The sequence below is a fragment of the Theobroma umbraticum genome, unplaced genomic scaffold (genome assembly GCF_002168275.2).
Source record: "Theobroma umbraticum cultivar Fairchild unplaced genomic scaffold, ASM216827v3 scaffold_86.0, whole genome shotgun sequence".
Taxonomy (NCBI): Eukaryota; Viridiplantae; Streptophyta; class Magnoliopsida; order Malvales; family Malvaceae; genus Theobroma; species Theobroma umbraticum.
Window position 1 is genome coordinate 1,320,972 of NW_018397263.1, and position 14,634 is coordinate 1,335,605.

The 14,634-nt window shown below is 37.2% G+C and overlaps 3 protein-coding genes and 1 pseudogene across 7 annotated transcripts; 3 read left to right on the top strand and 1 right to left on the bottom strand.

Moving 5' to 3' along the window:
• Positions 1 to 1,095: 1,095 nt before the first annotated feature.
• On the top strand, positions 1,096 to 2,488 carry LOC110420846 (protein LATERAL BRANCHING OXIDOREDUCTASE 1-like). Its single transcript, XM_089784216.1, is given in 6 exon segments — positions 1,096 to 1,222; positions 1,225 to 1,349; positions 1,527 to 1,774; positions 1,853 to 2,020; positions 2,022 to 2,115; positions 2,234 to 2,488. Coding segments are annotated over 6 exon segments (897 nt in total). The 5' UTR covers positions 1,096 to 1,215.
• Positions 2,489 to 2,731: 243 nt separating this feature from the next.
• On the bottom strand, positions 2,732 to 5,279 carry FES1C (Fes1C). Its single transcript, XM_021433670.2, has 6 exons — positions 5,010 to 5,279; positions 4,771 to 4,913; positions 4,624 to 4,674; positions 3,946 to 4,167; positions 3,712 to 3,814; positions 2,732 to 3,523 (listed from the first exon to the last, which is right to left on the bottom strand). Exons 1-6 carry the CDS (start codon positions 5,093 to 5,095, stop codon positions 2,995 to 2,997), a joined length of 1,134 nt encoding a protein of 377 aa, XP_021289345.1. The 5' UTR covers positions 5,096 to 5,279; the 3' UTR covers positions 2,732 to 2,994.
• Positions 5,280 to 6,668: 1,389 nt separating this feature from the next.
• Positions 6,669 to 10,373, top strand: LOC110420498 (putative E3 ubiquitin-protein ligase RHC2A pseudogene; annotated as a pseudogene). Of its 4 annotated transcripts, none has more exons than XR_002445543.1 (2): positions 6,669 to 8,260; positions 10,158 to 10,373. The product of XR_002445543.1 is annotated as a putative E3 ubiquitin-protein ligase RHC2A pseudogene, transcript variant X3 (transcript). The 4 variants fall into 4 exon arrangements; XR_002445542.2 differs by lacking the exon at positions 10,158 to 10,373 and adding an exon at positions 8,929 to 10,146; XR_002445544.1 differs by lacking the exon at positions 10,158 to 10,373 and adding an exon at positions 8,613 to 8,919.
• Positions 10,374 to 10,406: 33 nt separating this feature from the next.
• LOC110420499 (uncharacterized) lies at positions 10,407 to 11,247 on the top strand. Its single transcript, XM_021433841.2, has 2 exons — positions 10,407 to 10,835; positions 10,936 to 11,247. Exons 1-2 carry the CDS (start codon positions 10,552 to 10,554, stop codon positions 11,072 to 11,074), a joined length of 423 nt encoding a protein of 140 aa, XP_021289516.1. The 5' UTR covers positions 10,407 to 10,551; the 3' UTR covers positions 11,075 to 11,247.
• Positions 11,248 to 14,634: the final 3,387 nt, after the last annotated feature.

Sequence of the window (14,634 nt, forward strand, 5' to 3'; positions counted from 1 at the left end):
ATGTCAAAAAAAAAAAAAAAGAAGAAGAAAAAAACTCAAGGTTGTTGCCATGGCTATGTTAGGAAAGTCAACGCCACCACCAACAGAGTGTTTTTTATGATTTTTCCCAGTAATTATTAGTTGAAAAACAGATGGATCAGTTTCTTCCCTCCTTTACAAATTAGCTGATAGGATTATGAAGGTCTGTTAGTAAAGAAATGGATGGAAAAATTAGTTTTCCTCTATGTTTTGAAATGTATCTTGCACTATGAATAGAAACTGATATACATAATGATGCATGGTGTATTCTGCTTTTGCTACAGAATATCTCATATTTTAACAATGATTCAGTTGTTGTCACAACTACAATGGCTTACAAAGAAAAGAAACTGTTCTACAATTTCTACTAGGTAGGCTGGAAAGGATGAGAAGATATTCAAACAATCAGTTTTAAGAGACAAGATTCTCTGCAAACAATGATGAAACCACAAGTTCAGTGTGCAGCAGATATATATATATATATATATATATATATATTTGTTCACTTCTGCACACACAAGAGAAAAGCATAAATAAACACAGAGGAAGTCAAGGCCATTACTGGCTGCAAAGGTGCTTGTGTGTGACTGACAATAACACATCTGAGAGTTAAGTCGATAAATTCTAAGTTTAAACATGGATATTCTCCTCTGCCGTCCAGAAACACAATTGTTGCAAAGAATCCAAATTCTATGCAACAAACTGACGTGAACTACTAAAATAGTGAAATTTTGTCTAACATCCAGATATAGACATGTAGTGATGTGAAAGTTTTTGTTGTATCAAAGGGATTCAAATGGATAGGACAGACTTCCCTAGTAAACTAATAATGTGGTGAAAGTTTTCGTTCTATCTAAGATTAAGTATAAGGAGAGAATGTTTTCAGCATTTTATATGTCTAATCAGGAATATTTCTATCAGGTAAGAGCAATATCCGCTACAACTAACAGTTAAAAACCTAGCAAGGGATAACTTAAGCACTAGGCTATAAATAGGAGGAATATGTGACACGGTTTCCATGACTGTCTTGACAAAGGAAACATGGATTCAAAAGAAACATTCTCAGAGAATGAAGAGGCACCGACTTATGCGCCATCCATTCCAGTGCCTAATGTTCAAGAGTTGGTGAGAAAGGATCCTTTGCAAGCTTCACAAAGATATGTTAGGGACCTAGAAGACAGACCAAAAGATACTGATATGTCCCACTTTCTTCCCTTATTCCTGTCATTGATTTGTCATTACTATTGATGGGGAATGAGGAGGAACTAGACAAAATTGATCTGGCTTGCCAAGAGTGGGGTTTCTTTCAGGTACTGTACCATAAGAAAGAAGTTACAGATTTGAAATCCCATAAAAAGAAGGTTAACGGTGAAAAATATGTCGAGGATGGCATAAAAAGCCTTGGTATCTTGGGACAACTACAGAATATAATTTATCTATGAGCCCTTTAACTCTTGAGCATAGTGATGGAGTAACAGTAGATCTCTTGTTGGTCGTAAATCATGGAGTTGCAGAAAATGAAGGATGCTGCAGCTGAGTTTTTTGAGCTTCCACTAGAAGAGAAGAACAAGTATGCAATGCTTTCAAATGACATACAAGGTTACGGCCAAGCATATGTCATTTCTGAGGAGCAGAAACTGGACTGGTCAGAAGCACTAATTCTTGTGATTCACCCTTCACGTTATAGGAAGCTCAAGTTTTGGCCAAAATTGCCAAAAGGGTTCGAGTATGCATTTTCAGCTGATCTGGCCAAATCATAGCACTTGGATGTTGGTTTTTGTTTTCGTTAGGGATATACCTATATTGGCTCCATTGTTAATTGAAATATCCTTTAATATAGGGAAATCATGGTAATGGACAAGGAAGCTCTGCTTGGACTGCACAAACAATTGGTGCAAGCTTGCCGTGTGAACTACTACCCTGCTTGCTCCAAACCAGACCTAGTACTAGGTGTTAGTCCACATTCGGACACCAGCACTAGAACCATACTTGTGCAGGAAGACTCTGTGTGGATTACAAATTCGGCACAAGGGAGATTGTGTGCCAGTTAATCCAATCCGAAATGCTCTAGTAGCGAACGTCGGTGATGTCATTGAGGTATAAAACAGATAGTGTTTTGTTTACTATTTGGATAGCAATGGCACGCTATGTTTTGAATGGTCTGTAACAAAACTGAAAATTCAAGCCGATTTCTGTGCCTGTATATTGATGTCAGATGTGGAGTAATGGCAAGTACAAAAGCATTGAACACCGAGCTCTTGCAAATCACACGAAGGCAAGGATCTCCTATGCATCATTCCTGGTCCCACACGATCAGATAGAGATTGAACCACTAGATCACATGCTCAACCCCCAAAGTCCACAAATGTATAAGAGAGTGAAGTTTGGGGAATACTTGAGGAGCTCCATGACAGTAAAAATAGAGGCCAAAGCACATACGAAGTTGGCAAGGATTGAGGCTCTCGCTTAAGAAAAAGGCAAAAGCAGGAAGTTTGTTCCTGGGTTTCAGTTCATTTCTGTCTGTCTCTGGAGTGTTTTGTTTCCTGCTCTTGTTCCAACTTCCAAGTATCCATATCATAACAAGGAGGGAAGTAATTGCACTACCATTCACAACAAAGTACTACAATACCATTTCCAAGTTCTGCCATACATGATTGAGCGACGATCATACAACGATGAATCCACAAATTTGGGATGCAGTTAACACAATAGATAAGCAAAACCATTTACATCTCTATAGAATTTATCCAAGAAGCCAGTGGAGAAGATTTACCCAGCGGCAATCATATATTAAATTCAGATATTATGATACAGTGAATAAGCAAAAAAAATTACAAGAAAATACAATTCAAGGTGAAAAATATAGGAAAACAACCAAATTCTAGTGCTAATTTTATTAGGCACATAATAACTATTCTACGGCTTTCTATGAGGATTTGCCTGCCTTTCAGCTTCAGCTTCTTGACTTGTGGTACCTTAAATATTGGCACCATCAGTTGGAGGGCTTGGTCCTAACAATAGAGGAGTCTCTTGCTTTTCCGCACTGGACTTAGAATCACCAGCACGATTTGCAGCCCAACCTCTGAGAGGAGGTTCAAAATGCTTGCTGGCAACATCAGGTGGAGGTGCATCTACATCAGGAAGAGCAAGAAGTCCCTTTTCTCGAAGAGAAGAGGGCTCCTTATAGCATGTACTCCAAAGGGAGTCCACAAGCTGCCTCTCCTCCCTAGCAGCCCCAAGATCTTCAGGAGACATCACGCTGATACTTTTAATTCTTTCTTCAAGAAGTTGCTTCAGCTTCTCATCGTCTTCACCTAATCCACCATTGTTCCCTCCTGTCTTGTCCCTAGCAAGCTCAAGAAGGCCGCGGAGGGCAGCTTCTCTTACTTCTGCATCCTCACTTGAGGCAAGATGCAGCATTATGCGGGGAAATCCTAGCTCACTTACAGCACTGCAATCTGAACTATTTTCATTCAGTAGATACTGAATCAAGTTTAAGGCTTTCCTGGAAGAAAAAAATAATTGTATGAGAAAAAAAAAAGTCGGGGGACTAATAGACAAGAAAAGAAAAAGGCACATGAACATTGAACTGCAGAAAACTATTTGATAATCTAATATTCCATTTATTTTAACTTAAGAAGCATCTTTAGATTGAAACTATAAAACCTAATACAAACATAAAGATAAGATTACCTTTGAAATCTCACACTCTCAGTTCCTAAAGCATCTCTCAAGGCTGCATAACCATTTGCAAGTCGAAATGCTGCAATACCAGGTTTATTGTGGCGGATCAAAGCTGAAAACCAAAGGAAAAAAATTATATTTCGTGTCAAAATACTTTCAAGCTTTTGAAGTAGAATGTTCATCTAAATTTATTGGTGCTAATAAAAATAAAAAGTATATTATAAAGCAAAAAATTGTACTCACAAGATATTGCACCAAGTGCTTTGGTTCGAACAGTTACATCAGGGTCACAAGTAAAATTAGAAAGGAGAGGCTCTAAGCCATTTGCCTCCATAACCAACTGTTGACTCCGGGGATTATTCTGTACAATAGTGGATATAACTTCTGCAGCTTTTGCTCGGATGTTGGCATGTGAATTCTTCAGATAACCAAGAAGAGGGACCAAACCACCAATCGAGTGAAGATCTGCCACAGATGCATAAAGATCATATGAATATATCTTTCTTGACAGAGGATGAAAACAATCAGGCTAGAGATCAAATTAAAAAGCATGGAAAGCTAAATACAGAGAAAACATTTTTTATTTAGCCAGTTCACAAACAAAACTTATTTTTGCAGGAACGGTAACAAGGCAGGAGAAAGAGAAGTTATATCATGCAACAAGTTTATGAAGCCCCAAAAACATCAATTCCATCATTGGTAGCATCCTGGTGAAATACTTATCACATAAAACACAAAAAGCTTCTCCTTGCAATCACTATTAATATGCTAAGCAGCCAAAAACTATAGCTAACATGATAAATATTAGAGATACAAAGGCACCAAGTTAAGCATTTCATGAAAAGAAAACACTTAGGAAAGAAAAAGTGCGAGTAATCTCAGAGTAATAAAAAGGCCTTCAAGAAAAAAGAGAAAACTCACCATTGGCCATGTCAATGGACTCTACATGTTCCTGTAACTCATCCAACATATCTGCCACCATCAAATAAGTATGTAAAACAAAACTACCCTCAACACCCAGAAACAGAAAAAGCTTGAAAACAACAAGGGGGGATTTTGAAATAGTACCTTCAATATCAGCAGAAGTAACTCCTTGAGCTTCCAAGACTTGCTCTGGAGTTTGCATAACCAAAGTTATCTCTTTCATTCGCTTAATCACATCAACGCTTTGCGATTGCATTGCTTCCATAAACCATCTTCTATCCTCCTCACTACACCCCCCCCAAAATAAAAGGCATTACCCACCAAAATAATCAATTAAAGATGGGCAAAAAAGGGCCATTGAGAAAAAAAGTAGACGGCGTTACCTTAAATTACGAGTGGGTCGAGTTCCGTCAGAGTGAGCAATGCTCCATTTCAGCAATCCATCCCAGTTGGGTCCGTCTTTAGCCATTGTTACAGTGCTAAACGAATCTCTGTTTTCGCTTTCTCAAGCAGATGAATTCAACAGTAATAAATCAAGAGTTCCCTGAGCACCGGTGGGAGTTTCTTCTTATGGAGGATTTTAGTAAATTCCAGACGGTTCCGGATTTTTCCTTCCCTAGAAGGTGGCGGAGAGCGCTACCGCGTATAGATGTCAGATTTCTCGTCTGAATTTGACGTCTAAGACCTAAAGTTGTGAGGTCCATTGGATCTACCATTGGCCCAAATAGATTATGTCGGTTTGGGCTTAAAGGCCCAACATTTTTAATTCATTTATGCCTTTTGCCCTTTCTTTTTTCTCTTTTTCTTTGTTTAAAACATAAATTAAAAAAAAACTTCAAGCTTAAAATTTTTATATAAAATTATTAATCTCAAATCATGATTACTATATATTTTTTTAATAAAATTATACATGTAAATAAAAATTATAATCATAATCAAAATAAACAAATAAATTAATTAATCAGTATAAAATTAACTTAAACTCAAACATAATTACTACTAATATAATTGATGTACTAAGCATAATAGATTTTTAAAAAACAAAGAACAATTAATATGTTAACAAAAGAATGACATAATATAAGAAAATATTGGACCAATTAGTTTTTTTCCTGCATTAACCATGATTGAATTATTAGAAATTGACAATAGGAATGGGCAAGTGTGACATGAAAAATATATATATTAGTTAGTCATATAATTATGTCTAGTAATTTCTCAACCTTGTCATCTAATCCAATGACACAAACTATAATCATGTTTAATAATTACTAATCAAACCCATCATCCTATGGAAAGCACAAATTGTGCTCTTGGATTGATGCCCATACCTTGATGCACATTCAAGGTTACAATTATATATTATATACTATTATTATTTATTTCATCTTTTTTTTTTCATATTTCTTTTCCGAAATATCACAAAATATTTTTTAAACACTTAATACACTTATTTTTATTAAATATATTGAATGTTTACATTATATTTTCTGATTAAAGTTAAAATTTTTATCTTAATTTCTGTAAAAGTAAAAGATGGACAAACATTTAGAGTATTTCACTCCAAAATTTTTCGTATTTGTTAAGCTTATTTAATTTATTTGTTATGATAGAAATATTGCATGTAAAAATAGTATTAGTAGCGCTTTTTGAGTGTTTTCTTTTCTTATATTTTTAAAATATTTTGATTATTTATTTCATTATTTGATATGAAAGGGTTTAAAAATAAATTTTAAAAAAGGAAAATGAGATTAGCCACTTGGCCAATAGCCAACAAGTTGGGCTACTAGGCTCAAGGCATCCATTGCCCGGTTCACATCATACGGCAAAAAATTCCTGAACCGGTGGACCCTGGTCCCCTGACCCCCGCCGTCCAAATTCCAACGCCTTCCTCTGCCGCTTTCCCCTTTTATTTTAACTAACTCCGTTAACTAAACAAGCCATTAAGCATCTGATTTCCGTTAATTAATCCCTCTAAAAAAGTAATTTAAAGCGTATAGCCCACGCTTAATTAAAAACCACGCGCTCACACCGTTGATTCTACCACGCCCCCTTCCTCCTTTTTATCATTTCTCTGGCTCCTCCCACTTTTAACCTTTTAAATTCTCTCTCTCTTCCTCTCTCTGAAATTCTAGGGTTTTTAATTTTGTTTGATTTCTCAAATTTCCCGAATAATCACTTCTTCAAATCATTTCTAGGGTTTCTTTTCGATGGAGTCGATTAGGTCACCCTATTGGTGTTACAGATGCAACCGGTTCATCAGGATCCGGGTCCGATCCCCCCAAGATTCGATCCATTGCCCCGATTGCGGCGGCGGCTTCATTGAAGAAATTGAAACACCCTCTCGATCTCCCATCCACCAACGTTTCCCAGCCGCTGCCATGTACTCTGACACTCCCAGCCCAGCTCTGAGCCCTAGCCCCACTGCTACTCCTCGTTTCCGCCGAGCTCGTCGAAACGCTGGCGATCGGTCCCCTTTCAACCCCGTTGTTGTCCTCCGTGGACCCAGCTCGGAAACCGACGGCGTAGCTCCTGAAAGAGGAAATAACAATTTCGAGCTTTATTACGATGATGGGTCCGGGTCGGGTCTTCGTCCCTTACCTGCTAGCATGTCGGAATTTTTAATGGGTTCGGGTTTTGATCGGCTTCTTGATCAATTATCTCAATTAGAAGTAAACGGTGTCGCTCGTTTCGAACAACCGCCTGCTTCGAAAGCGGCGATTGAATCAATGCCAGTGATTAAGATCGTTGGAAGTCACGTTAGCACGGAATCTCACTGTGCCGTTTGTAAAGAGCCTTTCGAGCTCGATTCTGAAGCTCGGGAAATGCCTTGTAAGCATATTTATCATTCGGATTGTATTTTACCTTGGCTTTCAATTCGAAACTCTTGTCCAGTTTGCCGCCATGAGTTGCCAACGGAAAGTAGCGGAAATAATTTAGGGGAAAACGAGGCGGTTAGAGACGAAGAAGCTGTGGGGTTAACCATATGGAGGTTACCGGGAGGTGGGTTTGCGGTGGGCAGGTTTACTGGAGGGAGGAGAGCGGCGGAGAGGGAGTTTCCGGTAGTGTTTACGGAGATGGATGGGGGGTTTAATAATGCGGGTGCTCCTAGAAGGATTTCGTGGGCGCCTAGTGGGAGAAGGTCGCAAGAGAGTAGAGGATTGGGGCGGGTTTTTCGGAGTTTTATTTCGTTTTTCGGGAGGTTTAGGAGTTCTTCATCTCGTTCAGGTTCGGATTCTGGGTTTACGAGGAGAAGTAGATCGAGTTCAGTGTTTGATAGGTCATCTAGAAGGGATAGCGACTGGGATTTCGAGGATTGAAGGATGGTTGAGTGTATTTTTTGTTTATTTTTAGGTTAACCTTTTTTTTTCCTTTTTTAATCTGATACAATAATGTTGCAGTTTTCCTCAAGGGAAGGAATGTTTGTAGATTGTATGATTTTACTTTGATGTAAATAACAACACTTTTGGTGAAGGAATGAAGATTGCTCAAGTTTACTTTCTGTCAAAAGAGAAAGAAGTTTTGAACTGGTTGGAGCCGTTATGTATCCCAATGAGGCAGAAGAAGAAGAAGAAGAAGAAATGGATGAAGGAGAAAGTTTTGTGCTTTGTATGAACCTTCAGAGGTCACTGAGGTACTAACCGTCACGTATAAATTGATGTTAGGCCTAAAAATGTTCAATTAGTAAGTTTTGTCACGATAATTTATGCTTTTGCTTCTTTCTTACATGTAATTTTTATCAGGAATTTTGCTATTTATTTGCTGTTCTTAATACAAATTATTGAGTTGTTCATGTTGTTTCTTTTGGGTTTACTTTAGTGGAAGCCAATCTACCTGCAATAACAGGTCTATTTTGCTGGTTTTGGTTTTTCCTTTGAATTTGTTAACCATGTGATGGATTCAATAAATATTTATTTTCCATTCAATTATCCATTATTGAGCATAAATGTGATATTGCTCCAATGGGGCCATGATCATTAATGTAGGTGTAGATAGAGACATGTACAAGTCCAATGGATTTGTTGAGCGGACAGCTTGGATACCTTTACCTTATTGAACCGTTATAAGTCACACTGTTACAACAGGGATGTCCTACTTCCTTTTGTTTTCCTTTATTTCCTTCTTTGATTTGAAGGCTTTAATTAAGTGAAATTTTACTAGTTGTTGTCTTGAAGAACACTCTGCCTTAGATGTTTGTTTTAAAAATTTTCTGATGGACAGGGCTGCTTCTCATAGTATGCATTTATCTTTCCCATAAGATTGTGTTCTTGTTTATACAAGATCTTTTTCCCCTCTAAACAGGCATTTGCTTCTTCAGTGGATGTGAGTTTGAATGGTAAAAATTAGCAGTCATATGATGCTTTTATTTCACAGAAGTTATCTTGGAGAAAGACGGCCAAACGCCGCAATCAAGAATTTCTGCTTTGTAGAAAAGTTAGGAGGCAGATATATAGATCTTGTTTCCAGTAGTTTTCAATCACAGTTGTTCCAATGTGAATGTATGATGTAGATCTCCATTTCTTTTATATGCTTGGCATGTTATAAGTATTGATGTTTTTCTTTGATTTTCTTAGTATTCTCAAATTAGAAGGCCAGTTAAAGTGCCTTTGTGATTACTTGTAATTGTCATGCCTCTGTCTCTTTTGTTCACGGACTGGGATCTTGATCTTGAAAAATTGTGATGTAAAGTTTTCGAAAATTCGATTGATGATTTAACCATCTATATCTATATAAAGAATCCTTTTGATCAACAGTTCTCCACTATTAACTTGTGTTTTGTGTAGACATTCAGGGTCAATGTTGTCAACACTTTGTTGGACATCATGCGTGTGGTGAAATAATGTTGATTACTAGTATTCATTCATTTTAGGTTGAAATATTTGACAGCAGAACCCGTAGTCAGAATCTAATCCAGTTCAACTAGTTTGCGACTTTGTGTTAACTGACTTACAGAAGTAAATGCTAACGGTTGTTGTCGTTGGCACTTGGGCATACTGCTGTCATAATTGTTACCAAGGCTCGTTATGGAAATGTGGCATGTGAAGGTCAATTTTGGCTTTTGAAATGTTTGGTTTTCTGTCGGAAATAGCATCAAACTGGCAATGTGGATGTTTTTTTATAGAAGTTAGCCTCTCTGTTGAGTGTTTGCATGACTGGCAGAAGGTAGTGTAGAGGTTTGTGTGTCTGAACTGCCAATTTGGGATTACTCATTGCATATGATCAAGAATCAGGGCGTTTGAGCATTATTCAAGAATATTCACTACATAGGTGCTACTCTATTCCTCTGTTTTTGTTGCTGTACATGAATTTAACAGAACCATTGGAGCGAACTTGATACATGATAAACTCAAAATTTGGTCGTCAGCCAACGTAAATTGATTGGATAATGGAAAACCCATTTTCAAAAGTCACTTTCTCTTTTGATCATCATCCATTAAAGGGTGAAAATGGCTCACCAATCAATGGAATAAATGGGGAAGGGAATCATTTTTTGGGTTTCGTACAGCATTGCTCATTTTCCTTCTCAACAGGAAATGCCAAGTGATTTAGTTCACATGCTTGATGCGTAGAGCTTTGGCTTCAAAATAACAGCTCTCGATTCTGTATTCCTTGCCTGGAGCTAGAAAGGGGGTATAATTGGACATCACTTCTGAAGAAATATTTGGTGGGGACCACCCCTAACCAGGAAGCCACAAGAATCTTGAGTTTCTGACGTGGCCTTATCCACTAGTTGCAAGCAAATCCATGGACGGTACTGGCTAGATTCAACCCTTCCACAGAACCTGCTATGTGTCACTTCTAACATCCACAATCTAAAACCTCTTTCTTATTTCTCCAGCCAATATAAGGATGTCGCTGAAGAAAATCTGCTCCTACTTTGTCTCCTTAATTCCCAAGCTACTGTAGCAATTGAATCTGTTAGCAATGGCATCCGTTGCATCTTTGCAGACTCTATATGCAGCAAGTCTGAAACAGTCGCCAGTGTCAGGTAGCCATTCTCTCTCTTCCCGTCATCCAGTGGCGCCGGCACCGCGCAGGTCAACAGTTTTGTCCAGGACCAGGAGCCGGAATAACCAAAAGAGATCCCTGACAGTAGTTGCAGCAGTTGGAGATTTATCAGCCGATAGTACGAACTACCTAATTGCTGGTGCAGCCGTTGTTGCCCTGGTTGGAACAGCCTTCCCGATCTTGTTCTCACGCAAGGACACGTAAATTTACCCTTCTTTTATTCTCTGTTTTGAATTGCATCTACCCTGAGTGGAGCCCTTTGTATGGAAATTTCCATGCTAATGCTCTGTTTTATCTCAGGTGTCCTGAATGTGATGGTGCGGGCTTTGTTCGGAAATCTGGAGTGCCCTTGAGAGCAAACGCTGCACGTAAAGACGAGGCTCAAATTGTATGTACCCGTTGTAATGGCCTTGGCAAACTGAACCAAATTGATAAATGAATACCCTTTGCATCCTTCTCTTTCCCGTGATTTTAACCTTAATTTCCTGCTGTAAAGTCCAAAAGACCCTATCTCAATTTCCAAGTGAAAATTCCCCTACGATTTGCATAAGTTTTGAGGTCTTGAATCTCCTCGATATATAATAACAGAAGCATCTTTGATGTTAGTCTTTATCAGTTTCTTCTTCTTTCTTTATGTTATAGTTCATGAACTATTCCATTTGCCATGACGATACCGGGCAATTTTATTGCCATTTTCTTGCAACAATCAGCCAATCAAATTTCTTTATTGTTTTCGATAGAATTATTTTTTATTATTTTAAATTGTGGATGATGCTTCATGCTTGGCAACTTGGGTTAAGTGACTTGGCAATTACTCACAAAACGGAAAGAAGAAATAGAAAAACTTTCCAATTGGCAGCCGACGTTCCTTCTGATTGTGAGAAAGACTTGATATACATATAGAAATTGAACTCCCAACTTGCAATTGTAGATACATAGACGTTTTGATCTTCCTTGCTTGTTAAATAACCAAATATTCTTTCTGGGATTTCGAATATCCTGTAATTAGTCCAAAATGGGAAATGCCAACTGCTGATCTTTCTTTTTCAAGGCATTCTTCTTCCATCCCATGCTTCCAGATTTCGGATGCCTGTTAGGACTCTTTAATCTAACACAATAACCCAAGAATTGAGATAGCAGTTAACACCCGAGCAGCCCAACATAATACTTTGTATATAAGTTGTTAATGGACATCCATGAACAGCCTGTATTATCAAGAAAATGGCTTGCATATAATCAAAGAAGAAATTCAAGGGGTTATCTTGATTATTGGAGTCGTAAATGTGAAGTAATTAACATTTTGATTTCAAACATAATAAGCACATGATCACGGTATTTTGTGGACGTACAACTCTCCATGATAAAAAGATAATCCTATGCATATAAGGCCTAATTATATAGTAATTTAGAGAGGAAATTCCAAGATCAAAGACCTTTTTTGTCACAGCCTAAATCTCGAGCCATGATTGGCGTGTGGACCTAATAGGTACAGCCCATTAAGCCCAAGCAAGCCTCTTTATATGATTCTGTTCATCATTCCATCAATCATACATCATTATTTGTAAAGTCACCATTCATAATTCTCAACCATAATCTCCTCTGTAATATACCATGGTAACTACATACACATATTTGTACCATCTCAAAATAATGTTATCAATTGCCAACTGGTAGTGGCATCATCAATCAAAATAGATATATAATGTTGCAAAATAAATCTAACAATTTACACAAAATATCCATGTACACATACAAAAGACCCTTGATTACCAGCGGAGTGATTGTGAGTAAGGGTACTGCTACTGAATGCCATGGTAAACCTATTGAAAGGTGAATATATGCAGACACCTCAATCTAGGTTCCAACTACCTCCGAATCTGAAAACCAAAACATGAAGTTGAAAATAGTGAGTATAAACCGAATGAGTGAACATAGGAAAGAAACAAGCAATGATAAGGAAGGTTTTGTGTAACACGATATACTTATGTTAGAAACAATGTAATTTATATTTTAAAAACCAAACCCGATGCTATGTTGTCTTTTAACTCATTTGAAAATATTTAGGAATTCCAAACATTCAATGCAATCACATTTCATTTCTCCAACATCTATATAGTACATATAAACAAGTGTATAAAAATTTATGTGTATGTATATCATATATATATATATATATAGATATTTTCAAGCATACATCAAAGACATTTAGCTCACTCCCAAAAATAGTCAACATGATTTGGCGCATACAACCACCAACCTCAATGTGCACTCCCACATTGCACATAGCTATTATTGTTATGTGCACTCCCACACTGCACATAGTTATTATTGTTATGTGCACTCTCACCTCGCACATAGTTATCATCATCATGGGCTCCCACATCGTATACCATCATTACTGTCATGTGCACTCCCATACCACACACGCACGATTATAACTATCATTCAATAATACCTCTCAAGGCATAGCATATATAACAACATGTAACAAGAACCTTTGCATATTAATACTTTTCTCATAGTTCATTGTTTTTGATCATATACATAGTTGCACAATCCAACTTCCAAGGAAAATAATATTAACTGTCATACCACTAGTTTAAAACATCTCAAGATTCTCAATGCAAAACACGTCACAATTCAATTGGCAATCCAATATAATATTTCAAACACGTGACTCATCACATTATACGTTTTACAACATAGGGATATCAATCGTTGTGACCTTTAGGGATATCTACCTTTGCCCCTTAGGGGTGGAAGCTCGTGACCTACTCGTTGTCTCATTAAGAGCATCTTGCTCCCCAGTCCCTTTCGAGGTGACTCATGTCTTAGGTTGCATCTTTACTTAGATAAGAGCAAACACGTATTAATAAACACACTTTATAATCATATCTAAAGGAAAAGGTGGTTTCTAGAATAGGGAATCTATGCGGTTTCTTGGTTGTAAAATGTACCACGGTTCACAATTCACAACCGAAGTTTCCACATAAAGACTTGATACTCCGCTAGACCAAATAAAAAAAAAATCCTAAGACCTAGACAACCTAAGGCTCTGATACTAATTTTGTCACAATCTAAATCTCGAGTTATGAACAACGCATGAGCCCAATGGGCACAGTTCATTAAGCCCAAGCAAACCTCTTTATATGATCATGTTCATCATTCCATCAATCATACATCATTATTGGTAAAGTCACCATTCATAATTTTCAAACATAATCTCCTTAGTAATATACCATGGCAACCAAATCACATACTTATATCATCCCAAAATAATGTCATCAATTGTCAACTCGTAGCGGCATCATCAATCAAAGTAGATATATAATGTTTGTAAAATAAATCTAACAATTTACACCAGGTGTCCATGTACACATATAAAAGACTTTTAACTATTAGTGGAGTGACTCTAGGTAGGGGTACTGCTATTGAATGCCATGGTAAACCTGCTGAAAGGTGAATATATGTAGACACCTCAATCTAGGTTCCAAATACCTTCAAATTTGAAAACCAAAACATGAAGTTAAAAAGAGTGAATATAAACCTAATGAGTGAACATAGGAAGGGAACAAGCAAACGATACAGAAGGTTTTATATAACACAATGCACTTATGTTAGAAACAATGCAACTTATATTTCAAAAACCAAACTTGATGCTATGTTGTCTTTTAACTCATTTGAAAACATTTAAGAATTCCAACCTTCAACATTCAATGCAATCACATTTCATTTATCTAACATCTCTATAGTATATGTAAACACGTGTATAAGAATTTGTGTATATATATCATATATATATATAGATATTTTCAAGCATATATCAAAGACATCTAGCTAACTCCCAAAAATAGTCAACATGGTTCGATGCATATAACCACCGACCTCAATTCAGCTCATGTGCACTCCCACACCACACATAGTTATCATCGTCATGTGTACTCCCACACTGCACATAGTTATTATCATCATGAGCTCCCATACTGTAAACCACCATTA

Excerpts from the sequence above, each read along its gene's own strand:
- FES1C (XM_021433670.2), bottom strand. The coding sequence starts at position 5,095 with ATGGCTAAAGACGGACCCAACTGGGATGGATTGCTGAAATGGAGCATT. Across the intron at positions 4,168-4,623 it reads GTCCATTGACATGGCCAATG|ATCTTCACTCGATTGGTGGT; the intron begins GTGAGTTTTCTC and ends CATCTGTGGCAG. Across the intron at positions 3,524-3,711 it reads GAGAGTGTGAGATTTCAAAG|GAAAGCCTTAAACTTGATTC; the intron begins GTAATCTTATCT and ends TTTTTCTTCCAG.
- LOC110420499 (XM_021433841.2), top strand. The coding sequence starts at position 10,552 with ATGGCATCCGTTGCATCTTTGCAGACTCTATATGCAGCAAGTCTGAAA. Across the intron at positions 10,836-10,935 it reads TTGTTCTCACGCAAGGACAC|GTGTCCTGAATGTGATGGTG; the intron begins GTAAATTTACCC and ends GTTTTATCTCAG.